Below are 26,128 nucleotides of genomic sequence, written 5' to 3' on the forward strand. Positions count from 1 at the left end.
ACTTCGGGGCCAGTGCTCAGGTCCATGTGAGTGTCTCCCACGTGGCCGTCCTTGCCCTCTGGGCCTCCGTGAACACCCGGCACCACTTTACAGCAGGTGCACCCTAGGAAATGCTCCGGCCTGACCACTTGGGGAAGGATCAGGGGGCTGAAGGTCTGTCCAGCCAGGCAGGGCAGGGCCAGCCATAGGAAAGCCCACATCCAATAACAGATGTGCCTTGGACAAAACCCAAACGTGCTCAAAGAGACTCACGGTGCCCCAAAGGTGAGGCCTGTGTCCCCTGCCCCAGCATCAGCAACCCTTGCTCTCCCTGCGATCATAGGGTCATTATCTCCCACCTGCCCCTCCCATGCACACTACATGCCTGACTGGCCGCGTTATAATGAACGGGAGGTTCATCTGACAGCTAAGGGGCGGACGGGCCATTGCATCTGCCGGAGCTGTCAGTGGGTCAGTCCTGGCCTCTCCCCACCCCACCCCACCCCCAAAGTACCGGCAACCCTGTACCCGCTGTCCCTTTCTGCAGATTTCTGAGAGTGGTAATTGGCAAGGCCTTTCATTTACCCCAGACCAGGTTGGTTTCAGTTATGGAGCTCTAGAAAGAGCAATGACACCCTTTGAGGACATTTTGAACCAGGGTGATGGGATACTCTTTGAAGCATGCGGACATTCCCGTCTCCTTCCAGATCACCATACTTGATAAAACTCCAGCCCTTTGGTGTCACAGACACAGAATTAAATATAATTCACTTTCCTCCTATGGCGAAGCATAGTTTATCTCTAATTGCACCCTACCAGCCCCTCTTTCATCCTAAGTGAGATTGCAGGCTGAGTGAATAGTAGAACATGGATGCATAGGGAGGGGAATGAAGGCTGTTAGCACCCACCCGCCTTCTGGCTGCTTCCACACCAAGGTTCTAAAGCAATCTTCAACACTTTCCTGGAATTCTAATTTTAAGCTCTGAGAAAAGAGCAAAGACTGTGTGTCAGATGTGCATCTAAATTATCTTTAGTTCCTTGGCGGCATTTAGCTCTGAGCTCCGGTCTTAGTAAACGCGTAGATGGCATTGAATTGGGTGACCGAAGAAGATCGGTTATTACAAGTTGAGAGCATCAGGCTGGGAGTGCAGAGGGATACATGCTTAATACCGACTTACTTGGAGCTTCTTACACAAGGAGGGACTGTCCAAGGGAAGGAGTCTGTGAACAGTGGGAGGACAGAAACAAGAACGAGGGAAGACCCGCGTTCCCTCAGTGGTGGGGAAGGCACAGGGCAGGGGCGGAATGAGCTGAAAGTGCATGATTGAGGCTGTTTGGGGCTCTTTTCCTAACACAGAACCCTGGGTCCTCTCCAACAGTAACATGCTACCGGGCTGGGCAGCAAGGCTGGGCTACATTTTAAACTGGTAAGAGCATAGACCTGGTCTTATTTGCCCCGCCCCCCAATATTATGCTTTCAAACACATAAGCAGCGACCACACAAGTGGAAAGAAAAGGAAAGAGCCCTCCCACCATACCTTCCATGCTCGATAAGTCAAGCTGCTTTTGGAATGTATGCATTTCTCTCCTCCTCTGCCTCACGTGCCATTTTACCAAGCTTCATTTTAATTCTTCATCTTGTATTAAGAGAAATGACTCGCATCCACTGGCAATAGAATCTAGGTGTTTAGAGGTTCTTGCCACTGTGGTGCTTAAATTGAGATATGTCTTCAGGTCCATATTTGTACATCTTGTTTCTGAGAAACGGTAATAAATCAAGCAGAAGATTGAAATTGAATTTTTGTTAAAGGACTTTAGGAGGAAAGCCGTTATGCATCTGTCCATTTTAGTGGGGTAGAACAGACATTTCGGCCATGAAAAGCCAGCTCGCCATCTCCAGGATGGCAGAGGGGAGCACGGAGGAGCAGGGCCACCCCCTGGGATTTCGAAGATGAGCCCGTGTCTTTGGGAGGTGGGTTACCAGAGAGGCCCCAAAAGAATTGGCCGGATGGGAATAACAAATTAAAAGTTCTCTTAGCTAGAAATCTATGTTATTTTGAACAGATTTTACCAGCAGACAAAAGGCTAACATTTGCCTGCATTTGGATTACCGAAATGGGGTTATTTACATAATTTCTGTGTTGAACGTTCCTCTAGCGTTGCTTTTAGCAATGTAAATGGGCTTAAATGGCTTCCACAGTGATTTCAGCGTGATACCAGGAAGAATTTGTGTCCATGGGAAGGAGGCATCTAGAAGACCAGCTTCAGAGAGGCAGGGCTAGACTCCCTAGGGGAAGGGACAGGAGAAGCCCCCAGTATAGGACTTCTAGGTTCTGTGGAATCAAATACACAGGTCTGGCCGTGAGAGGAGTCCAAGCTGATGGAGATCCTGTAGCTGAAGGTCAGTCAAGTCCATCTCTCCTCGGGGGATGGCCGTATCCAGAATCTCAAGGTGCTGGTCACCAACCACAGGAACACATCAGTGTTTATTGAATTCTAGGCTCTTTGACTCCCCTCCCGCCACCTTTTTTCCAAGGGGTGAGATTTTTTTTCCTCTTACATTCCAAGTCTACGTGACAAAATAGAGAGAAAATCGTGTTTTCTTCTCTCCTGAGAGATGTCAGTGATGTCCCCTGTTACTTTAGGTATATGTGCCCGTGAGTTGGGGAGAAAGCTTACTGAAGACAGAATGGAGGCCTTACAAGGAAATTTTATTTCCTGCACCCGTTGCTGGCCGGCTGACCTGTCAACTCCCTTGAGATTCTCCCATTGGAATCCAGATATTTATCGTTCTATTCTAGAACAAAGCCAACTCTAACTTGTGAAAAGCAGCATCTTGTAAGACACCGGAGAAAGACACTGAGTGACTGGGGTCTGAAGAGCTTCCTTGGTTGGCTTGCCTCTTTGGCTGACAGACTGGGATGGACAGCATTGGACACCCATGGTTGCTCTGGGAACATGCACAGACTCTGGAGATGAGGGTGGGGTAGAGGAGAGAAAAAAAAAAAATCTTCCCTTCAACTCTTCTAGGTTCTTTGCTAGGGCCCCTGTAAGAAAAGACAGATTAGCAGGAGAAATGCAAACAGGTATCTATTAACATGTACATCTCACAAATACCTGGGAGAAACTCAGGGATGGGAAAACTTCAAGAGGTGGCTTAGAACTTGGGCTTGAGGGGCACCTGGGTGACTCAGTTGGTTAAGTGTCCGACTTGAGCTCCGGTCATGATCTCATGGTTCGTGAGTTCGAGCCCCACGCCGGGCTCTGTGCTGACAGCTCAGAGCCTAGAGCCTGCTTCAGATTCCGTGTCTCTCTCTCTCTCTCTGCCCCACCCCTGCTTGTGCTCTGTCTCTCTCTGTCTCTCAAAAATGAATACACGTTTAAAAAAAAATTTTTTTAGGGGCGCCTGGGTGGCGCAGTCGGTGAAGCGTCCGACTTCAGCCAGGTCACCATCTCGCGGTCCGTGAGTTCGAGCCCCGCGTCAGGCTGATGGCTCGGAGCCTGGAGCCTGTTTCCGATTCTGTGTCTCCCTCTCTCTCTGCCCCTCCCCCGTTCATGCTCTGTCTCTCTCTGTCCCCAAAATAAATAAATGTTGAAAAAAAAATTTTTTTTAAAGAACTCGGGCTTGACTACCATCTTCAGCTAAAACAAAGGAAGAGGGGACCAGTTGTGGGAAGAGGACCGGGAATAGTACTGTAAACAAGGGTAAGTCTTATTATGCAGAGTGAAGTCAGTGCTTTGTCTACGGATGGGTCTCATGATTTGGAGGCATGCTTCTCTTCCTGGTACAGAGGAGAAGGTACCCTTGCAAATGGAGATCTTTTATAAATACGATTTTCCCTTACCAAAGGGGAACTTCTGGTCTGTTTTCAGAGCTTCGCTGTCTGCTGTTTCTCAAAATAATCAGCTCAAAATTATCTTTATGACAAAGAGGCATATTTCAGGGTGGCATCTTCTGGTCTCCTACAGTGGCTGTGCTTGGGGCCTGAACAAGGAGAGACGGATAGAGACGCCAAGAGGCACCTATCTGAGGAGGGCCCCGAAGGGCAGAATCCCCCCCCCACACACTTCAGACACAGACTTGGACGTTTCGGGGAGACGGTTAGGCTGGAAAAACCAGCACAGCTCATCGGCATGCCTGTTCTGCCAGTGCATCCAGTGCTCAATCAGGAAGAAACCTTCTAGGAACTCAATCCGGCCCATTCTCTTCTTAGTTGGTGCCGGGAGCAGAGAGAGAATAGGGGATCAGAAATCTCGACTTGGAGTGATGGTAATAACGATGGCCCAGATGACGTGTGTGGAGAACTTTCTTGGAGCCAAGCGCTGCTCTAAGCACTTGACAATGAGATGTGCTAACATCTCATTTAAACATCACCACGATCCAGAGAGGTAAGGACTATGATTGTCCTTCACTACAGAGGGGAGGACATTGGGACAAGTTGCCCCAGGCCAGCTAACAACCAGTGGGGCCAGGGACGGAAGCATGCAGTCTGAAACCTGGGTCCAAGCCCAGAAGTTACATCACTGATCTCCCTTTGAAGGGCTGGAAGGCTCTACGGCGTCCCTACATTTTTACCTCTATAACCTCAAGTAGGCCCTCATTACAGCTCTGTGATACAGGCAGGTGGGTAGTACAACTCCCATCTTATAGGTGAGGACGCCTTAAGCCTGGGAGGAAAGAGGAAAAGGACTTGTTTAACATCACACAGCTAGTCCTCGGAGGAGGTAGAACAAGAATATTGGCCTCTGGGGGCGCCTGGGTGGCTCAGTCGGTGAAGCGTCCGACTTCGGCTCAGGTCATGATCTCGCGGTTCATGGGTTCGAGCCCCGCGTCGGGCTCTGTGCTCACAGCTCCGAGCCTGGAGCCTGCTTCGGATTCTGCGTCTCCCTCTCTGTCTGCTCCTTGCCTACTCACACTCTGTCTCTCAGTAAACATTAAAAAAAAAGAACACCAGCCTCTGCTGCACAGTTCTTTTTCTGCACCTCATGGCCATCTCCATGGCAGCTCTACACAGGGAAGGACTGATTTGAGAGGCCTTGAACCCTAGAGCATTTGGATGATGGAAAGCAAGGAGAGGAAGTGAAATGACACTGGAAGCCAACTTCATTTCCTCCACACGGCCTCTACTAATACTGAAAAGACAAACAACCCAGTTACAAATTGGGCGAAGGGTCTGAATAGACATTTCTCCAGAGAAGAGACACAGATGGCCCATAAGCCCGTGAAAAGATGCTCAACATCATTAGCCATCAGGGAAATGCATATCACAACCACAACAAGAGGCTACTCCACGCCCACCAGAATGGCTATAATCAAAAAGATGGACAATGGCAAGGGTTGGGGAGAATGTGGAGAATTTACACTGCTGGTGGGAATGTCAAATGGTGCAGCCACGTTGGAAAAGATTAGCAGCCCCTGGAGAGATTAAACGTGGTGTTACCATACGACTCTGCAATCCCACTCCTCGGTGTATACCCAAGGGAGACGAACATATGCCCCTATCCACACCAAACCCTGCAAAGTCAGACGCTCAACTGACTGAGCCACCCCAGGTGCCCCCACTCAGCACTAGTTGAGATCTGAGATCTGGTAGAGTCAGTGTCACACCCTATGCCAATACAAGGAAGTGCCATCCAAGAAATGTGTTCAGTGAGTGGCACAGTCAAGATGTCGACTAGTTCACAAGGAGAAAAAACCAGCTTCGGTGCACGCCTAGAGGCTGCCTGTGATAGAGGGTGCACCCTAGGTGCACCCAAGGCAGCCTGGAGATCTGATTCAGAGATAAACCGGTGGTCTAGATAACATGCCTGAATCCATTAGTTGGGGGATTCCTGGTAGTCTCAAGATTATTCCCCAAGAAGGTCAATGCTGGGGTGGCCAGCATAAGGAAGCCGGTGCCCTCCACTGGTGATGACCCTGAGCCTGAACCCTGGGCCTGTGGTCTATGGTGTAGGGAATCACAGACTTAACACCAGGGCCAAAAGAGGCTCAGAAGTAGCCCCACCCCCTCGTTTATAGATGAGGAAACCGGGGGGTGAGGTGGGGTAGAGTGAGTGTGCCCAAATTCTGGGAGAAATGGAGCCCGTGGGCTTCCTTTACCAGATACCTGCTCAGTATTTCTCAGCTTGTGCTAGAGAATGCCTCCCGGTGGTGTCCAGGCTGGACTGGGCCGGCTGGTGGTGACTACTCCAGGGTAGCTTTGCATTATGAGCCAGGGTGCCAAGGAACCGCAGTCCCAGAAGCACGAGGGTGGTTTTGGGTTTGTGGGCCGAAAAGTTGGGGAGACTCAGATCTTCCTGGTGTTGAGTCCTATAATAAAGGCCCTTGGTCAATCTGATTGTCCTTTCTGTGCCTGTCATGTTGTATCTCTAGACTGTTTCTATTTTTTCCCTTCATTTCCTCCCTCCCTCCCCCCATCTTATGCCCTCTGCCTAGACCCATCCTACGAATTCGCCCTCCGTCCCCACTGCATTCATTAGTACGTTCACATTCGCCCATTGAACAAGAGTTTGTCAGGTGCTTACTGATGTGCCAGACCCAGCGCTGGGCAGTGGGGACACAGGATGGCATGGGTCTGGTCCTCAATGAGCTAACAGCCCAGTAAGGAAAAGAGAGAGTAATACTCTCACACACCCACTGTGTGTGTGCGTGGCACACTCACAAAATCACAACTGCGGTAAGTTGTACTTGCACAAGTGTGTACAAGTACTACGTGAGTCTGCAGTAGGGGGCTCTGCCTTTATGGGGGGGGCTTCCCTGGGGAAGCAGCGGTTGAGCTAAAGGCTGAAGTTGGAGGAAGAGGTAACCAGGCAGAGAAGGAAAGAGTGTCCCGGGCAGGGGCTCAGCAAAGGCTCCAAGGCTGGAAGGACTGTGGCACATGAAAGAAGAGAAAGAAGGCTCGCTGTGGGGGAGCTGCACATGAGAGTGAGGCAGGCACGGGAGTCCTCCAAAGCCATGTTAGGATTCTGGACTTCATTCTCAGAGCAGTGGGAGCCCACGAAGCGTTCAGGGGAATGACGTGATCGGATCACGGCACTCTGGCTGCTGAGTGGAGGCCAGACGGATGGCGCCATGGGCACGTGGGTGCCGCGGTCCAGGTGGTGGCAGCTTGGAGTGGTGGCGGAGGAGCCGGTGGTCTGGTGGTCGTGGTGGGTGTTTGGGGAAGTGGCTACAATCGAGCCACAGTTAAGAGGCGTTCGTCTGCAGGACTTGGTGACGGACTGACCAGTGTCTGGGGAGGTGAGTGCTGAGCATGACACCCGGATTTCTTTCTGGATCCGGCAGCTTCCTGTTGAAACTTAATGACTAGGGGGTGGGGGAGATGGAGGTGCAGACCCTGTAAGACCCTGTAAGACCATCCAGGGCTTTTTCCAGAGACAGCTGCCCCCAGATGGCACCTGGGGCATCTCGGGACAAGTAGCTTTCATGTTATGGCGCTCGCTGTTCACATTCTAGTGTCACGGTTGAAAATTCTCACTAGATTACTTTGGCTCCAAGCCTACTCGTTCCTGAACAATACTTTCTGCTGCTTTGAGCAACAGCTGGCCTCCAAAAATGGTGGAATGGGACCCAGACCTCGAATACTTGAATTCTCGTAGTGGTTTCCAAAGCCGGACGGACACACAAGATAATGCACTGGGGTCCAAGGGGGAATACATTAGCACCTCCATGGCTGTATAATTTTTAAATGTCTCTGTACTTAAATGTATCGTGTGTAAAATACATTAGTACGATAGCACGGGCATGTATTTTTAAATGGATAAAGTCAACATATTGGCCTTCAGCTGTTCTTTTTCCAGTGGAGAACATATATCAAAAATGTTTAGAGGCCACTGCCTACAGTAGGTGATATAAATGAAACAGCCACATTGGCTTTAGCTCCTGGCTTCCGCCATGTTTCCTGGCCGCCTCCACGGCTGCTCACCTCCACCAAGGTGGTGACTTCCGGCTCCTTGACTTTGCCCTCTTACCGTCCAAGCTCCTTGGTGATGGAGGCACCAGGGAGAGCATGGTCTGGGCAATACCTGGAACTTTAGATCCCCAGCATTCCTGGAGCCATCACCCAGTGGTCTGAGCTCTGGCCAGGCACATCCTACCTTCTCTTTGCCGCCAGTCATAAAACCACGGTCTCAGAAAAAGACATGAAATGAGTTTAGGCCAGTGGTTCCCAAATCTGGACACATCACAATCACATGGGGGATTTTTTAAACCACCCAGTAGCCCCTCAGCTTCTCCTCGGAGAATGTGATTCATAGGTCTCGGGTGGGATCCAAGCGTTTGTTATTTTAAAGCATCCCTCGGGGGTTCGGAGGCACAGCCAGGTTTGGGAACCAGCAATCTAGGCCAGCTTCTCGTCCTGCCCTTGAAGGGAAGACGGAGACTCTGGGAAGTACAGAGGGCATTCAGGGAGACCGCCAGACCGGCTGAGATCCAGGCATAATTCCGGAAATACCAACTTTTGCCTAGTCTGGTGACATACTTTCCGTCATCTTTAAGACTCTAGTGAGTTAGTAAAATACTTGTTAGACAATATGAGTTGAATGAATGAAATTCACCAAAAGATGGAATTAAGCCAGCGCACCCTCGAAGACTCTCCCCGTGGAGTGATGGTGGAGAACTCAGAAATCAATGGCACCCTTTGACATCTGTCTCCCATAGTGTCCTCTTCCCCCAGGGTATCAACTGTCCTAAGCAGAAAGGACGTGTCCCGCCTAAGACTCTTGTGATGCTCTTTTTCTTCCAGAGCCTTGGGCAGGCTTTCTGGCCCAGGGCACGATGCTACCACCCTACGTCCCAACTACACAAGCAAAAACCCTAGGAGTCATTCTTGATCCTTCTTTGTCTCCGCCATATCCAACCCGTTGCTCAAGATTTTGCCTGCTAAAAAGCCTCAAATCTGTCAACATATCTGCTTCTATTCCATTGCCCTAGCCAAAGCTACCAGCATTTCTCCGGGCAGTGACGTTAAGGCCCTCCTGCCTCCTCTGCCTCCCCTCGCCTTCCTGCTAGTCTGTTTCCCACGCTTCAGCCAGAGTTCACGTTTTCAAACTCATACCTTTCAGTGGCTTCTCATTTAGAATGAAGATCAGTTTCCTTCACGTGGCCTGCAGGCCCGGCTGGTGCAAACCCTGCCTGCCCACCCAGCTTTCTTTCATGCTATTCTCCTCTCTTCCACCCTTGCCCTGACGCAGCCGCATGGCTGTTCTTTCAGTTCCTTGAATACTCCTTGAATATTCCATTCATGCGAGTTGTTTGTGTAAGCCCACAGTTTAGTGACTTAAAAGAACAATTGATTTGCTCATGATTCTGGAGTCTGGCAGTCTAGGCTGGGGTCTGCTGGCCGATTCCTGTGCCCCTCATAGCATTGGTGGGCTCGTTCACGCATGGGTGGTCAGTCAGTGGATTGACCGGAGGAGCCCCATCCAGCTGAAGCTCCGGGCACGTGAGTGAGCCCAGGCTGGACCCCCTTCGCTCCCATGGTCTTTCATTCCCAGCTTCTTCACAGCATAGTGGACTCAGAATCCCAAGAGGGGGACAGTAAAACTTGCAAACCCTCCCAAGACCTGGCCTTGGAGAGTGCAAAACCTTCTACCGCATTCTACTCACCACTGCAGGTCTGAGGACAAGCCCAGATCCAAGAGGAGGGAAAGTCGATCCAACTCGTTGATGGAAGGAGCAAAAAATCCACATTGCAAGGGAGCGTGGGAGAGATTGTTGCAGCCATCTTGAAGCCAGACTCCCCCTGCCCCCCCCCACGAGGCCACTGCATCTGTGCTGGCTGCCCCCGGGCTTGGGCTCTTGTCCAGTTAGCCCACTTCTTTAGCCAGGTTAGCTCAGTCTAGGCTTTCTGATTTCACCTTACCTGCCCCACGTCAGGGATGCTTTCTCTAAGCCTAAGGGCCTGTCCCTTTGTTGGATGCTGGTTTTTCCAGCACTGTGTTGCTTTCCTTCATTGGAATTGGCTCTGCTTCTGAGAAGGCACATCTGCCTGTGATTATTTAATTAATGTGTTTCCCTTTTAAGATCATCAACTTCGTGAGAGCAAGGACTTGTCCCTCGGCACTCTCCATGACATTCCCATGCTGGAAAGTAGGCTCTGAGTGGAATTTTCTGGATGAATAACTATGAATTAATTAATATGTGTTATTGGGGTCAGCACGTCTCCTGATGGCCACCACTTCCCAGGCAGAGGGTCACCAAGAGCCTTGCTGTGGCTTCTATCCCACCAGGACTTGTCCCCGAGCTTGGACTGTGCTATCTTCCTGGCCCATTCCAGCCCATCTGGAGGGCCTACCTCCTCCTCTGGGGAGGACCTCCGGGCCTGGAGTGCTATTCCAGGATGGTCGTTTCCTCTCTTCTTCCTCCCTGGCATCACAGATGTGCCAATCAGTCTTTCATCCCCACCTACTTATTCATTTCCCCTGGTATAATGTCCCCCAGTCTCCATAGAACCTCGCCATTTGGGCCGACAAACGGTAACGGAAGGAAGGATAACTTCCTCGGGAGCAGCTGTACTTGGGACGTGTGTAGCTAGTGCTTGTGTCTGGCGGAAGGATGAATCGATCACTCCGTTTATGGAGCTACCTTTTTGCTTTCATAGCTCTCAGGTAGAGTAGGAAACTGCGTGAGTATCAGTCCCCTGGATCAGCCCTCAGCAGCTGCCTTAGTTAACCTGTCGCTTTGTTTCTAAGGTATTCAGTCTACCCTCGTGAATGGCTTCACTTCTACACTACATCTACACTCAGTCATTTGACCACGGACAGACTTCACGTCACCCTGTCAACACTTAGGGCCAGCTCATGAGCTCTGCTGTGACCACTCCTGCCAACTTGGAGAAGAGCCTCCCAAGACTTGAGAATCACTTGACCCACTGGCTCCTTCCGTTGCCTTGCATTGCACTGGAGATGGCTTTGTGCGGCAGGAGGCTGACCTTGGCACCCCTAACGATGACACCCCTGACCCTGAGGGTATCGTTGGTGCCACTTCGGGTCCACTGAGTTTCCTCAGGCCATGGATGCACACCCTGTCCCCCTCACTCACCCCACCCACAGAGGCACTGGCCAGATATCTTGAGTGAGGTGGAAGCTGTGGCTGAGGAAATTCTGGAGGATCCATGAGCGCAGGCCCGCTCCCCCTGGATTGGTGGGGTCAGAGCTGCAGGTGCCCACCGAGTAAGGCCTGGCCTGTTGGTGTGGCCCGGGGTTAGGGTGTGGTTCTGGGTCGCCCACTTACTGGCTATCGATTGTAAACAACTTAATCAACCTCTTGGACCCTCAGTTTCCTCATCTGTGAGGATTTCATGAGGTACTTGGTGTTGGTGCCTGGTTGTAAGGATTTGGCTGGTCCTACGTTTTGGAGCCGGCCTAGCGAAGACACTCACCTCTGTGAGTGGAGGGTCTGTGGAAGTGGAGGATGGAGGAAGGATAAAGCAGAGAGGAGGATAGGGCTGCTCCTCAAGGCCCAAAGGACTGGGCTCAGTTTGCCTCCCACACCTACTGGGTGTTTGTGTGTCTTTCTTCTTTTTCTTTTCTGTGTTTTCCTTCCTCTCCCTCCTCCTCCTCCTCCTCCTCCTTCTTCTTCTTCTTCTTCTCCTTCTTCTTCCTCTTCTCTCTCTCTCCCTTCCTTCCTTCCTTCCTTCCTTCCTTCCTTCCTTCCTTCCTCTCTTTATTTCTTCCCTAACTTTAAATTACCTCCTCTGCCCGGTATCTCCAGAGTAGTTTGCAGCCTGTGTGTTTCAGTGCTGTCATTTTCTGTCTCATACAAGATCTGCTGTTGCGTGTTGCTCGTGCTTACGACCCTAAATCCAGTCCGAGTCACTAGAGGTGACAGACTGAGGTGTAGACCAAGGCCAGGCTGGCACAGGATGGTAACAGGAATGTGTTCCAGGCAGAAGAGGTCTGTGATGATGTTACAGGCATCCGGGCCAGTGCTGACACTGGTCATTCACTCCAGGTTTGCTGGGCCCAGCAGAGGGCTGTCTGTACCATCAAGATGCTAAACAGTCCGAGAACCCTTTGCCTCTCCCCAGACCATACAGGAAAACCTAAGTGGCTCTGAGTTGGTGTCCATGAGTATGCCAACTGGTATCCACTTGGCAGAGTTTAGGAGAGGAAGCCACGGTCCCTGCTACACACGACAGATGTGCTGTGCGGCCTGCCTCTCAGCTGGCACACCGTCTCCCACTCTTGTTTAAGAGGCTTGGGGTCTGACCTGGACCCTCTGCTCTGTCAGCCCACTCCTAGCAAGGGACGTCTGAAACAACTTTCCCTAGGGACAACCTGAAACAATCGGAACAATCCCGATCTTGGTCTATCCTGACCTTGGTCTGGACCGCTTACAGAAGACTGGCACCAAGTTGGTGTGCCTGTGGGTTCTGTTCCCGCCTGGAACCTCCGTTCTTGTTACGGGGTTTCTGGCTTTTGCTGAGGCCCCTCATACACCCGCACACGTTATCCCTACTCCGGAACTGGTTTTCACACAACTCTGCTTTGGATTGCATTATTTCTCCTTAGCTTCCCAAACTGGAATCTACCCCTTGAATCTTCTTTTCCCATCTCTCTGGGGAATTACTTCTCTATCTATCTGTTTATTTTTGTCACCGCTTTGTTGAGATCTTCACATACCATTATGATTCACTCATTTAAAGTGCACAACTCCGAGGTGCCTGGGTGGCTCCTTCGATTGAGCACCCAGCTCTTGGTTTCAGCTCAAGTCATGATCTCCCAGTTCGTGAGATCCAACCCCGCGTTGGGCTCTGCACTAACAGCGTGGAACCTGCTTGGGATTCTCTCTCTCCCTCTCTTTCTCTGCCCTTTCTCTGCTCATGCTCTCTCTCTCTCCCAAAATAAATGAACAAACATTGGGGCGCCTGGGTGGCGCAGTCGGTTAAGCGTCCAACTTCAGCCAGGTCACGATCTCACGGTCCGTGAGTTCGAGCCCCGCGTCGGGCTCTGTGCTGACCGCTCAGAGCCTGGAGCCTGTTTCCGATTCTGTGTCTCCCTCTCTCTCTGCCCCTCCCCCGTTCATGCTCTGTCTCTCTCTGTCCCAAAAATAAATAAACGTTGAAAAAAAAAATTTAAGAAAAAAAAATAAATGAACAAACATGAAAAAAATTTAAAAATTAAGTGCACGACTCAATGGTTTTTAGTATATTCAAGGAGTTGTTCAGTGATCACCTCAATTGATATTAGCACATTTTTTTTTATCACCGTAAAAGGAAACCCCATCCCCACTCTACCTTCCTCCAACCCCACCCCTAGTCCTAGGCAACCCTTAATTTTCTTTCTGTCTGTATGGATTTTCTTATACTGAACATTTCACATAAATGCAATCATAGAGTACGCTGTCCTTTATGACTGGCCTCTTTCCCTTAGCATAATGTTTTCAAGGTTCATCCGTAGGGTAGCACTTACTTGTTTTTGTCACTCAATAATATTCCATTGTATGGATATACCATCTTTTGTTAATCCTTTTATCAGTTGGCGAATATTTGCCTAGTCGTAGGTTATGAAAATTTGCCCTTATGTTTACTTCTAAGAGTTCTACAGTTTTAGCTCTTACATTTATGTCTTGGATCCATTTCAAGTTTGCATATGTTGTGATGTGGTGGTCCAGATTCATTCTTTGGCATGTCGTCCCAGCACAACTTATTGAAAAGACTATTTCCCCCCGTTGGATTGTCTCGGCACCCTAGTTGAAAGTCAGTCAGTAGTAGAGGTGAGGGTTTATTTCTAGACTCTCAGTTCTATCCTGTCGTCTATCCTTATTCCTCCACCGCACTGTCTTGATTATAGCAGCTTTGTGGTAAGTTGAAATCAGAGGTGGAAGTCCTCCAGCTTTGCTCTTTCCAAGGTTTTTTGGAGTCTCTTGTATGTCTACATGTATTTTAGGATTAGTTTGCTAATTTCTGCAAAGAAGCCATCTGGGGTTTGGATGCGGATTGTGTTGTCTTTAAATCAATATGGAAAGTGTTGCCGTCTTAACAACATGGGGCCTTCCAATCCATGAATATGGGATGTCTTTCCATTCATTCCCTGAATCTTGAAACTGTGCAATGCCACATACCTGTGCCACTCTGTATCTTTGCCTATTGCCCACCCCAGAAATTCAGCTACCTTGTTTTACCTGGTAAGGTCTCTTGCCCCCATTCCTACAGGCATTGGCTATATTTGCCTCCTTGACATGGCTTCCTTCCACTGTCAGCAGCTGCCATGACGACGCAAGGGGAACCTAATGGTCAGGTCCCCAAATCAAGCTCCTCTGGACCACTCACTGTCTACCAAAAAAACCCTTAGCTTACAGTCTCCTCCTTGAAGGTGAGGATTCATGGTTATGGGCAGAATTTTCCATCTGTATCATTTCCCTATGGTGCAGCCAGAGTTGGGAAATAGAAACAGAAGACCACACACGCATGGATCTTGCCACCGAATTCAATCAATGAAGATCCAGGGATGGTGTACAAACCTGCAGGAGGGTCCCAGTATCCTCAAGAAGGGGGTCTGGGAAAGTAAAGGTAGAGGGGCTTGAAGTATCCCAGGTTGGGGTGAGCATATACATTGTCTGTGCTGACTGGGTCAGCTCACCAGCACACTCTCCCCACCAGTACGTTTATTTCCACAAAGTAGTCCTTCCTGACAATCAGGAGTGCTTTGTTTTGCTTGCCTGGGACTGGGAGAAGTTGTACAGTTCAGCTTTTCCATACAAGCAGGGCCTTTTGGGCCTGGATGCCTGCCATGCCCATGCAGAGAATGGCAGGTGTCACTTCCTTGGGCTTTTGTATCCGTTAAAGGCAACTACCATATCAGCCTTCCACCCTCATGTTCCAATTCCAGCAATAACAAGGGATGCCCGCCCATGATACCATTGGGGCAGATGCTTCCAGAAGGCTGGGCATCTGTGCTCTTAGGACTCCATCATAGAGCATATTAACGATGCGTAAGTAGCCTGTTGTGCCCTTGGTGCTGATATGAATAAATATGGTTTGCTTTTCAGTTTGAATTTTCTGTTCTAGGTCTGCAAGGCCCGACTTCAGCCAGGTGGGAAAGAAAACCTCCATGGGTGCCAACTGTGCACTACGAAGAGCTTAAGAAAATCCATGTGTCACCAGGAGCCACCTAACTAAGGCTCTGGGCCTTAGTTACCCAGAGCTCTATTTTGATATCCTAAACTATTTTATCTATAAAAGTCTCCCAAGCCTTCTCTTACACCTGTTTTAGTTAGGTTAGTCTACACTGCAGTAACAGACCAACCTCAAAATACATTGAAATGTACTTCTCACCCATGCTGCGTCCCCTGACCGTTGCCTTTGGGCCTTGGGGAGGGGCAGTGGCCTCTAGGGATTTCCCTGTCAGGCTGATCAAGTCCTCCCTCCTCCAGGTATGGCTCTGTGGGGGCAGCATGGAGGTCCTGCCTTGCTCACGGGTGGCCCACATTGAGCGGAAGAAGAAACCCTACAACAGCAACATCGGTTTCTACACCAAGAGGAATGCTCTCCGGGTTGCTGAGGTCTGGATGGATGATTACAAGTCTCACGTGTACATAGCGTGGAATCTGCCACTGGAGGTAGGGCCCCAGCAGCCCTTCCCCATCACCCTGGACCAGTGATCCTGTCAGACAGGTCACTGATGGTGTCTCCTCAGAAAGATGCTTACACTTGCAAAATTGTAAGAGCATTTTGAAGGGGTTCACAGATCTCCAGGTGTGGGAAACCCTGCTTTACGTGGGGCCTGGCACAATGGAACTCTTGAAATCCAGTTACAAAGAGTAGAAGGGTCTTATTGAATTAATCCCAGCCATACTGTAGTCATCCGGATGCCCTGCTCCTGAACGTCCATGATGTTCTGGAAGCTTCTTAACCAACGACTCCATGATTTGCCCTCACTTTGTGCCCTCCCACGGAGCTCCACCTGCCCCATGACATACACCCCTACCAGTTTACATGGCTCTTCAAGTCTCCTCCGTATTCTTTCCAGAATACAGCCTAAGAAAACCCCCGTGTTGCCAAAGCCTGACAGGAGTATTGTGTGATGGCTGTGCCTTGATTTGGTTGGAATCCTTGCTCTGCTGCTTACCAGCTATGCAGTCTTGAACAAATCCATTTACTGCCTCCGTCCCTGAGGCTCCTTGCCTAGAAAATCCTTCCAAAGGTGACTGGGGGAACTGAATCTAAAGTACTCGCTTAAGTAATAAGTACTAAAGTACCCCCATCTAAGTACTAGAGTACTCAGTTTAAGTACAGAGTACCAAAATCATCGATCTAGGTGCATGTAATGCACTTAGATCCACAGCACAGCGGGGTGACCCCCCAAAGTTGGGTTTATCTCTTCAGTCAGAGTACCTGTAGGTGTCTCAGCCATGCCCTGAGAGAGTCGCCTAGAATTGTTCCCTCTGAGGACCGGCAGATTTCAGGTTTCAGGAGGCGGCAGCCCAGAGCAGCAGACTATGTGCAGGATTTCTAGATAAAGAGGGTAAAAGTGAAGAATTTGTATCATGTTGTTACAGTTATTGAGATAATGTTCCCAAGCATTGAAGCCCTTTTGGCCATAATAGCACTTTGTAGCTGTTAAACCAGAAGTGATTTGACATGTGGTTATTTATATAAAGATAGGTACTCCTTGCTGAGCCCTGGCTATGTCCCTGGCACTCAGGAAGTATGATCAAAGGAGCCCCTTAAACCTACTCCCTAAGCAGTATCTCATTTAGTGCCTCCGTAACGACCTCATGACAGAAGAACTTTCTGCCTCAGTTTCCTTGCCTATAAAGCAGGGATTGTTGACATTCATCTCCTGGGGCTCTTGTGAAGATAAAAACAAGGCTTAGAGTATAGCAACTGTGAAGGGCTCAATACATGCTAGCTTGATATGGACCTATTATGACGTCCATTTTACAGGTGAGTAGACTGAGACTCTGGGAGGTGACGTGTGACTTGCGTAAGGTCCTACGTGTAGCACATGGCAGGGCAGGGCTGTGAACTCACATCCTTCCTCGACTCTCCCCACAGCCCTGTGAAATCAGTGCAATCAGTATTCTTATTCCCGTTTGTGAATTTACAGTGGCAGTGTGACTTAGGGTCATAAGCGCTCAAGGCGGCTGGCCGTGTTCCGATGCACCTTTAGGGGGGTTTTCCTTTAACACCACCATTTGGCTGTTGAAAGGAGAAATCTTAACGAAATAATATGAACTCCTCCTGGCCCCCGAGCTGCCGCCTGGCTGGCCGCCATTGTGGAGACAGCGTCCTGTCCCTCCTGGTTCGCGGCCATCTTGCGGCGGAGCCTGTGGAGTCCTATTTCAGCTAGTTTATTTTCCCTTGTCAGCATGTAATGAACCCATTACAGGTTCATTTCTGTAAAAGCAGAGTGAATTATTCATTAGAACATCATTACAAGCTTTGCAATGGAAAATTATTTTCACTTCGGTGTATAATGAACTTCACAAAGGGCCAGCAAAGGGGGGAATCACACGTGTATAGAGAAGAAAGACAGGAGGTGGTTATAGGCATTTATTTTCCTGTCTTAATCAAATAATTCCTCTAATAACTGGCTCTGAGAGTCACTGAGGAAACGAGGAAAGATGCTGGGAACATAGGTTGTCAACATCAGTGCGTCCTAGGATCCCTTTTGTGTGGTGATGATAAGGACGGCTCCTTTGGGGGGCCGCGTGCTGCACTCAGGGGACCGTAGTCTAGCCTGGGGCTCTGGGATCAAATGAGTCCCCTTAAACCTACTTCCCAAGCAAGCATGCAGGACATCAGGTTTCTCTCTGATGGCTTTCCTCAAAAGCCACCCGCCTTCTTCTCCGGCCAGAGCTCCCCAGTCACTAATGCCCCTTGCTTCTCTCTACTTTCAGAATCCAGGAATTGACATCGGTGATGTCTCCGAAAGAAGAGCCTTGAGGAAAAGTTTAAAGTGTAAGAATTTCCAGTGGTACCTGGACCACGTTTACCCAGAAATGAGAAGATACAATAACACCATTGCATATGGGGAGGTAATTAAGACCACACATGCCCTCAGCTTGGATGGCTGTGCAGTAGGCTGGGGATTGCTCTGATGGGGGAAAATAGAGGACAGATCCATTCATTCATTCATTCATTCATTCATTCATTGAGTGTTTTTCGGAGGTACAGACCTGGCAGCAAGGCTCTCACCAGCTGGTGGGGGGACACATGTAATAAATGTTACAATGGGGGGACCAGAGGCTCTGGTAACCTGTTCTGTCTGGGGTGTAGAGTGCATGATCAGTTCTATTTGGGACATTTTGACTTTGAGGTCCCCCGGGACCCGTAAGAGGGACGTTGAGCAGGAAGTTGGAGATAAAGACAGGCAGTGACTGGAGCTGTCCACTGCTCAGTGCTGGCGGCCAGAACCCCTTGCCCCCAACAAAAGGACAGACGCTCTTAGATCTTCTATGATGAGATAACATCAACTCTCTAAACATTGAAATAGATAGACTTTTCTCTTATTACAAAGGCCATTAGTATGCACTTCAGAAAAATTTGAAAATACTAATAAGGGGCAGCGAACACGTACAAGATGCACCAGGCACTATTCTAAGTGCTTTTCACCTGTGAACTCATTTTACCCTCCCTTTATGAGTATTATGTCCATGTTGTTGATAAGGAAGCTGAAGCTGAGACTTGGATGAATTAAATAATTACCGAAGGTCTCGGGCTGTAAGTCATGAAGCCGGCCTTGGACACAGGCATTCTGACTTCGTAGGTGATACGTACATTTTGATGTGTGGTCTTTGTGTGTGTGTCCGTGTGTGCATTTTTTACTAAAAATATGCACACATGTATATTTTTATAAACACATCTGTATCTATGTATTGCTGCAGCCATGGTGTCCACGTGTGTAATAATTTGAAATCATAACATACAAGGAATATCTGTGTCATTTCTGCAGCCTTAGTAATGACTGTGCATGATACCACCTTTGTGTGCCGTGTTTTGCTCGATAATACAGACGTTTATGTTATTTCTATTTTTTTCAATATCGTAAGCACCACCGCTGAGAACATGCTGTGTATAAGCCTTTTTACTTCCTTCCGTTGTGTGTTTGGATGAGGCACAGAGTGAGGCCAGGGCGCAGGGCGCCAGATGCACCAGACCCGCTGGTGACACCCCCACTAGCTCCAGTATTCGGGCTGCTTCCCAGAGCTGCTTGTGGCTGAAGCTAAGGCTCTCTTTGACTTACAGTGTTTCCTTTTTCTGTAACTGTGTGTTTTCCCACTTCATGCCCGATGCCTTTTACGGGAAGTAAATAAGGGCCAGATTAAACTGTCAGGGTGTGGGCGAGGTGTCCCTCTGGAGCCGGAATCTGGAATGGGAAGCATGTGTCTTGCAGGCACGGTCCATATAGTGATTAGGGGCGCGTGAAGACTGAATCACTGCACAGGGCTATCGGGAGTACCAAAATAGCCGATATGCCGATATAACGAGGCGGGATAAGTTGAGTTTTTAGACCAGTAGCTGGCACTCAGCAGTGACTATTAACAGGTGCAAATTGCCTTATCTTTTCTTCTTCAAAACAAAAGTGTGGTCTGGGGGTTTAGGGTTATCAAAGTAAGGTCAAATAAAAGGAGGCATTGAAAAACAACAGGCTGTAAACGGATTATTCGTAAGACAATTGGGTGAATTGCCTAGGTCTTTGGAGAAGAAAACAGTTGAGATCCTTGCAGCTCACCATATCCTGAAGTGTATTTCAGATGAACTTTGGCGTTAAATGAAAGAAAAGAAATGATAATAGGACCATACGGAAATGCATGTGCAGCTGGTCTCTGAAAGGGCCAGAGCTTCCTAAGAATGAAAGCCTTGGAAGAAAATGCAAAAGTAAAAGATAATGGATCCGAGCTTATAAATATTGAAATAATCTATACATCAACTGAATAGAGAAACAATATGCCAAACCACAAGAATAGTATAGATGAATGGACAATGCAAATAATATCTGATGAGCTCCACAGACTGAATTACATCTTAATAATTAATTTCAATAAGAAAATAAAACACCCCCAAAGAAAAATAAAGTATAAGAGAAAACACAAATGGTTGAAAAACATGGACGTTTTTCATTGATTTCATCATCGAAGACATTAAAATGCATTGAGGTAGCTTTGTGCTTCTGCCAAATAAACAAAGGTTCATTTTGGGAATACATGTGGGCATCCTGCCAGTAAGATCTTGGTTATATGAAAAATCACAGATCCTCTGGTGAGGGTGTAAATTGAAACAAGCGTCTTAAATAGCAGTTTGAACCACATGTATTAAAAGGTTTAATGAGAGTCGCACTCTCATCTCTACCCTTATCCTAAGCAAATACTTTGGAATGAGCACAAAGATTTGAGAGTAATTGTTCATCTCCGTGACTTTTTTTTTTATCAAAAAAATTTGACTCTCACTTGAGGGTTAGTTAAATATACCATATTAATCGTCTGAAATATTTGCAGCCATTTCGAAAGGTATGTACAAAAGTTTAATGACTTGAGAGAAATGTTGATAGTCTAATTCTTAAGAGGAAAAGGTCAGGATTATAAAATTGGATTAGCTACTTACTCTTTTAGATTGAAAGCAAGTGAGAAAATAGCATGGGGAAATGGAGACACGGGTTGTAGTTACCTCTGGGTGGAGAGACAGGCAGCTTTTGTGAGGGTACTTTGTCATGTGTTCCCAATTATTGCTAATGTTTATATGATAATAGCATAATGAGGAGGAAAACAGTATTTAAAAAATAAGGAATAAAAACGGGAAAATGAAAGACGATGGCCAGGACCCAGTTCCACAGGCTGTGCACTGAACAGCTCCAGGGCCCGTCATTCACATGAAGTACGATGTAAATGATGTCTCTGGAGCTGAACAGTGGGGTGGCCATGGAGTCAACGTAGAAATCATAGTCTGGTTTTGGAGAAAGGGGAGGCTTTTGTTTTTGCAAATCTCTCTCTTTTAAGTAAGAAATTCAGTGCATACGCTCTATAGGAAATATAAAGATGAAACAAAAGTGATTCCAAATCCCAATTCCCAGATATGATCAGTGTTAACATTTTAGGGCATTTGCTTTTATCACTCCTTCTCGGCTTGCTGAGCTCAACATATGCTAAAATATATTTCATATGGACTATAACATTAAATGAAAGAAGTCAAACTAATCAGATTCAGTTTGGTAACAAAATCTACCATTATTTAGACAACTCTATTTCTAACACTCCCTCCTACTGGTTCTTTTCACCACACCAGGCCCCCGAGCAACAGGAAAAAGAAGAAGGCAGAGTGAATATCGTACCATATTTGCAATTTATGTCCTCCGGTTTTCATGTACAATGCTGTTTGAGAGTCTTTCCCCAGGCCAGTGAATATCTCTGGGTTTAATGCTCCTTGCTCCTTCCCAATTTTTTAGCGGGCTTGTTTCTTGGCTTTAAAAAAACGTCCTCGTCACGTGAATTATCTGTGTCTCGTTGTTAATTGCATTATGGTAACCTGTAACATTCTGTTAAGTTTTCACTTAACTTCTCGTTAGTTCAGGGGCGCCTGGGTGGCTTGGTCGGTTAAGCGTCTGACTTCAGCTCAGGTGATGATCTCACAGCTCTTGAGTTCGAGCCCCGCGTCAGGCTCTGTGCTGGCAGCTCGGAGCCTGGAGCCCGCTTCAGATTCTGTGTCTCCCTCTCTCTGCCCCTCCCCTGCTCATGCTCTGTCTCTGTCTCTCTCTCTCAAAAATAAATAAAAGATTTAAAAAAAAATTCTCGTTAGTTCACAGGCAGTGTAATGTTAGTTTCAGGTGTGCAGTGTGGTGATTCAACCCGGTTACACTCCACTTGACTCTTCATGTTGGAGACTCAGGGATGAATTTTTTTCTTTTTTTTTTTCAAAAAACGTTAGAAGCAGTGAAGTTCCTGGATCGTGGGGTGGTTCTAGTTTTTGAACCTGTTGCTCATCACAACAAGTGCCCTTCTTAATCCCCATCCCTCCCCCACCCCCCATCCCCCTCCCCTCTGGTAAGCATCACTTTGTTCTCTATAGTGAAGAGTCTGTTTCTTGGTTTGCCTCTCACTCTTTTTCCCTGTGTTGTTTTGTTTCTTAGACTCCACATGTGAGTGAAATCACGTGGTGTGTGTCTTTTTCACACTGATTTCACTTAGCTTAATACCCTCTAGCTCCATCCACATTGTTGCAAATGGCAAGATTTCATTCTTTTTTATGGCTGAATAATAGTCCATTGTGTGTTTTTTACCACACCTTCTTTATCCATTCATCACTCGATGGACATTTGGGCTCTTTCCATAATATGGCTGTTGCAGATAGTGCTGCCGTAAACATCAGAGTGCAGGCACCCCCTTTAAATTAGCATTTTTGCATTCTTTGTACCTAGTAGTGCAAAGATGCTCGACCTCACTCATCATCAGGGAAATGCAATGAGATAGCAACTCACACCTGTCAGATGGCCTAAAATCAACAACACAAGACACAACAGATGTTTGAGGATGCAGAGAAAGAGGAACCCTCTTGCACTGTCGGTGGGAATGCAAACTGGCGCAGCCGCTTCGGAAAACAGTATGGCGGTTCCTTAAAATTTAAAACGAGAACAACCCTACGATCCAGCAACTGCGCTACCTCTAATGTTTTGTTTTGTTTTGTTTTTAATTCGTCCCCGAGTCTCCAAAATGAAGGGTCGGGGGCATGTAACACAAGAACGTTAACACACTTTCTCCTTGACTGAGAAAGTTCATCAACTTCTCAGCCTTTGCTAATATTATCTGGGGTTTGGGGCACAAACATTCTTTTCCTTTATTTCCATTTTATACCTTTCAGAATAGCTTTACGGTTAAATTCATTTCAGTAACAAGATGTATGATTATTCAGGCAACTGTATTTTAACACTTAACTGCTAGCAGTCCTGTTTGCCACGCCCAGACCCCAGCATGGTGACAGAGGGAGACAGACACCTCTGAGCAGGTGTCGGCCCCAGTGTTTTTCATCCTGACCACGGCGATGGCGCCCAGGCCCACTTACAGAGTAAGCCACCTTCCCTTGCTTTTTATATGTCTATTCACCTCTATTAGCTGGAATGCTTTAACATGATTTTTTAAATTTTTTAATGTATTTTGAGAGAGACAGAGAGCGCAAGCAGGGGAGGGGAAGAGAGAGAGAACAAGAGAGAGAGAGAATTCCAAGCAAGTTCCACACCATCAGCGGGGAGCTCCGTGCGGGGCTTGAACTCATCAACTGAACCGTGAGACCATGACCTGAGCCAAAATCGAGTCGGACGCTCAACCAACTGAGCCACCCAGGCGCCCCTGCCTTAACATAATTTTTAAAGAAAGTCATGTGCCCGCTTTATGTCCTGATTCTTCCATGTATGAGATACTGCTTTTCCACATGTAAAAGCAACTCAGTGAGCACAAAAACATTCACCGGGTCTTTGGTCAAAATTCTGTGGTTGGCTCATACTGTCCTCGTGGCCTGAAGTGCCTCTGCCCCTTGTTTGATTTTATTCATCTTTGTTATTCTCTTACCATTATTTATATGAAAGACCATGCACATACGGTATGCATAAAGCATACAGGTGCAGCATAATAATATACAGCAATATAATAATATACAGATAGAATGGGGACGTGTTTTCGTTGCTGTCTTGGCAAAAATTCAGTCTTGCATGAGCTCTTCCTGTGTCTGTCTCTCCAGACCATGGACTGTTTCAGGGCAAGGACTGTGTTGTTTATTTTTGCATTCATTGAACTTAGCACAGTCCCAGGCACGTATGAGGCCCTCCATAATATTTATTAAGTTACTGAATAATAGATTTCTTTGCATAAACATTAGAGACAAAATTGAAAAGCCTGGCATTCTGAAATCATTATGGGGAACAAATATGCCATAAAAACAATATCCTTAATATATTAGGAGCGCTTCTAAATCTACAATAAAACCACCGGAGATCCCAATGGGGAAATAAGCAGATAATTCTTAAAAAGGGAAACAATTGCTAAACTTGAAACTCTCCAATTTCCTATTAATTGTCAATTCATAAAAACAAGAATGTCTTTCCTCACCTCTCAAAACAATATTCTCTATCACCTGTAATTTTTATTTTATACTTCTCTTAAAAGCTTCATTAGACTCCATTGGACACATTTTTATAATACTGCTCTTGTGTAGACATTAAAAAAAAAGACATAAGCAAAATACATTTGGTAGATGTTATCACTTTCAACATCTTAATTCTTCTGAATTACTTTGTGACTCAGAAGTTTGCTTGGGTTTTTTTCCCACGTAATTTATCCTTTGCCTCATTGAAAGCATCGGCAGTGAGCGTGTCCTCAAAGCATCTACAAAAGAACTAAAACACAGCACGGGGCTCCAAGGCGACTCAGCAGAGATCTCTTGCTTGGGACCTTTTGTGCAACATATCTGATTCATCACTTCTACCCCTCTGCATACATTTTTGGTAACTTGGGTTTAAAGCAATACCCCCGCCAATTTCTTTAGAATTTTTCTTCCAAGCAGCTTTCTTTTTTTTCCCTCCAGCTTTATTGAGATATAATTGACATATAAAGCTATATAAGCTTAAGGGGTCCAACATGTTGATCTGACACACTTACATATTATAAAGTGATTATTGCCATAGAGTTAGCTAACACCTGTTACATCCCCTAATTACCATCTCTTTTTTTGGTGATGAGAACATTTAAGGTGATCTAATCGCTGGGTGATTTTCCAAGTATGTGATACAGTATTATTGGCTATGATTACCATGCTGTGCACTAGGTTCCCCAGCATCTAAGTTTGGATGTTTGTATACTTTGACCAACACAATATTTTTAAAGCATGAAACTCAGGACTAATAAGTATTTACATACCTTGTGGACGGGAATAGAAATTAGTTTGAAGCTCCCGGAAAGGATTTGGACGGCAGGTTTTAAGAACATTAAGGCAGCCCTACCTTCTGCTACCGTAACCGCAGTTCTAGGATTATTTTCTTAATAAAACCTGAAGGGTGAACAAGCTTTACACAGTTGCTCATTACGGTCCAACTTGAACAAAACGAAATTGTCTCAGAATTAGGGAAAAAAAATTAACCGAATTTGGGAAAGGATGGTGAGCGATTGTTACTTTCTTCTACAGTTTTCAAGATATCTCAGTAGGATGGGGTTATTTTTGTAATCTTTAAAACAAACAAAAAAAAGGCAGTGAAACTCTGCTCAGTTGCCTGAACCTAAACACAGTTTGGGAGCACAGAAGCCAAGTGCCCCTTGCCTCCCTTCTTGATTTGTCTCTGGTTAGTTTGGTTTCCATGGAGGAGACCGAGTGTAAGACCAACAACGTTTTCCCTCCGGTTTGAGATTGCAACATGGCGGGTGGGATGGACACCAGTCTAGGTTCCAACGAGACAAATTCTTCCGTGTTCCCAGAGAGATGTGCGTAGCTAGGTTCTGGGCTTTTGTCTTGGGGACTTCCGTCCGTTCTGCCACAGATGCGTTCCAAACACCTAGCATGGTACCTGCCACCGTCTAGGCATCCAGTAAGTATTCTTTGAATATGTAGATAAGTACAGAAATATATAAATAAATTGTTGCTCAGCAGCAGGGTTTTTGTTTGCTTTGGGGGATTACTGGTTTTAATGCCTCCATGCCAGCAGTGACTTCAGAAACTGACCCATGATTCCCGGGGTTATTAAAAGCAGTGTTGGTGTCGAGGCCCACTCTGGATAACCAGTGGGTAACTGGTGTTCCTATGTCCAGATGTTCCCTAGGCTTCTCTTCTGTGCTGGGGACGGGGGAGTTGTGTGTCAGCAGGGGCTAGGGGTGTCGCAGGCAGAGCGCTCATGCCCACACCGTCCGTTGAAGGACTTTGTCTTTCTTGCCAAAATGATTACCTCACAGAAAAGTCTGAACCAAGTCATGGCGGAACAAGGGTTGGGCAGCGGAATTTCCACCAGATGAGCTCTGATGGGTGATGTTTTGCCTATTCCTACAGCTTCGAAACAACAAGGCTAAAGACGTCTGCTTGGACCAGGGGCCACTGGAGAACCACACAGCAATACTGTACCCATGCCATGGCTGGGGACCCCAGGTAGGAGCCCATCTCTGACCAGGAAGGGAGTAAAATCACCAGCCTCCAGAGGATCTGTGGGGCATCTGTTGTTCTCTACTTTGTAGCTGTTC

The 26,128-nt window shown here is 47.3% G+C and overlaps 1 protein-coding gene across 5 annotated transcripts in view; it reads left to right on the forward strand.

Moving 5' to 3' along the window:
* GALNT17 (polypeptide N-acetylgalactosaminyltransferase 17) overlaps positions 1-26,128 on the forward strand; it is a 448,562-nt gene that overhangs the window by 395,802 nt on the left and 26,632 nt on the right. For all 5 annotated transcript variants that reach the window (XM_011290337.3, XM_023246705.2, XM_045048142.1 and 2 more), the window contains 3 exons: positions 15,356-15,541; positions 17,825-17,962; positions 25,941-26,036. In XM_011290337.3, coding sequence (XP_011288639.1) covers positions 15,356-15,541; positions 17,825-17,962; positions 25,941-26,036 — 420 coding nt within the window. The remainder of the gene's footprint in view (positions 1-15,355; positions 15,542-17,824; positions 17,963-25,940; positions 26,037-26,128) is intronic.

The sequence above is a fragment of the Felis catus genome, chromosome E3, assembly GCF_018350175.1.
Source record: "Felis catus isolate Fca126 chromosome E3, F.catus_Fca126_mat1.0, whole genome shotgun sequence".
In the NCBI taxonomy this organism is placed as follows: domain Eukaryota; kingdom Metazoa; phylum Chordata; class Mammalia; order Carnivora; family Felidae; genus Felis; species Felis catus.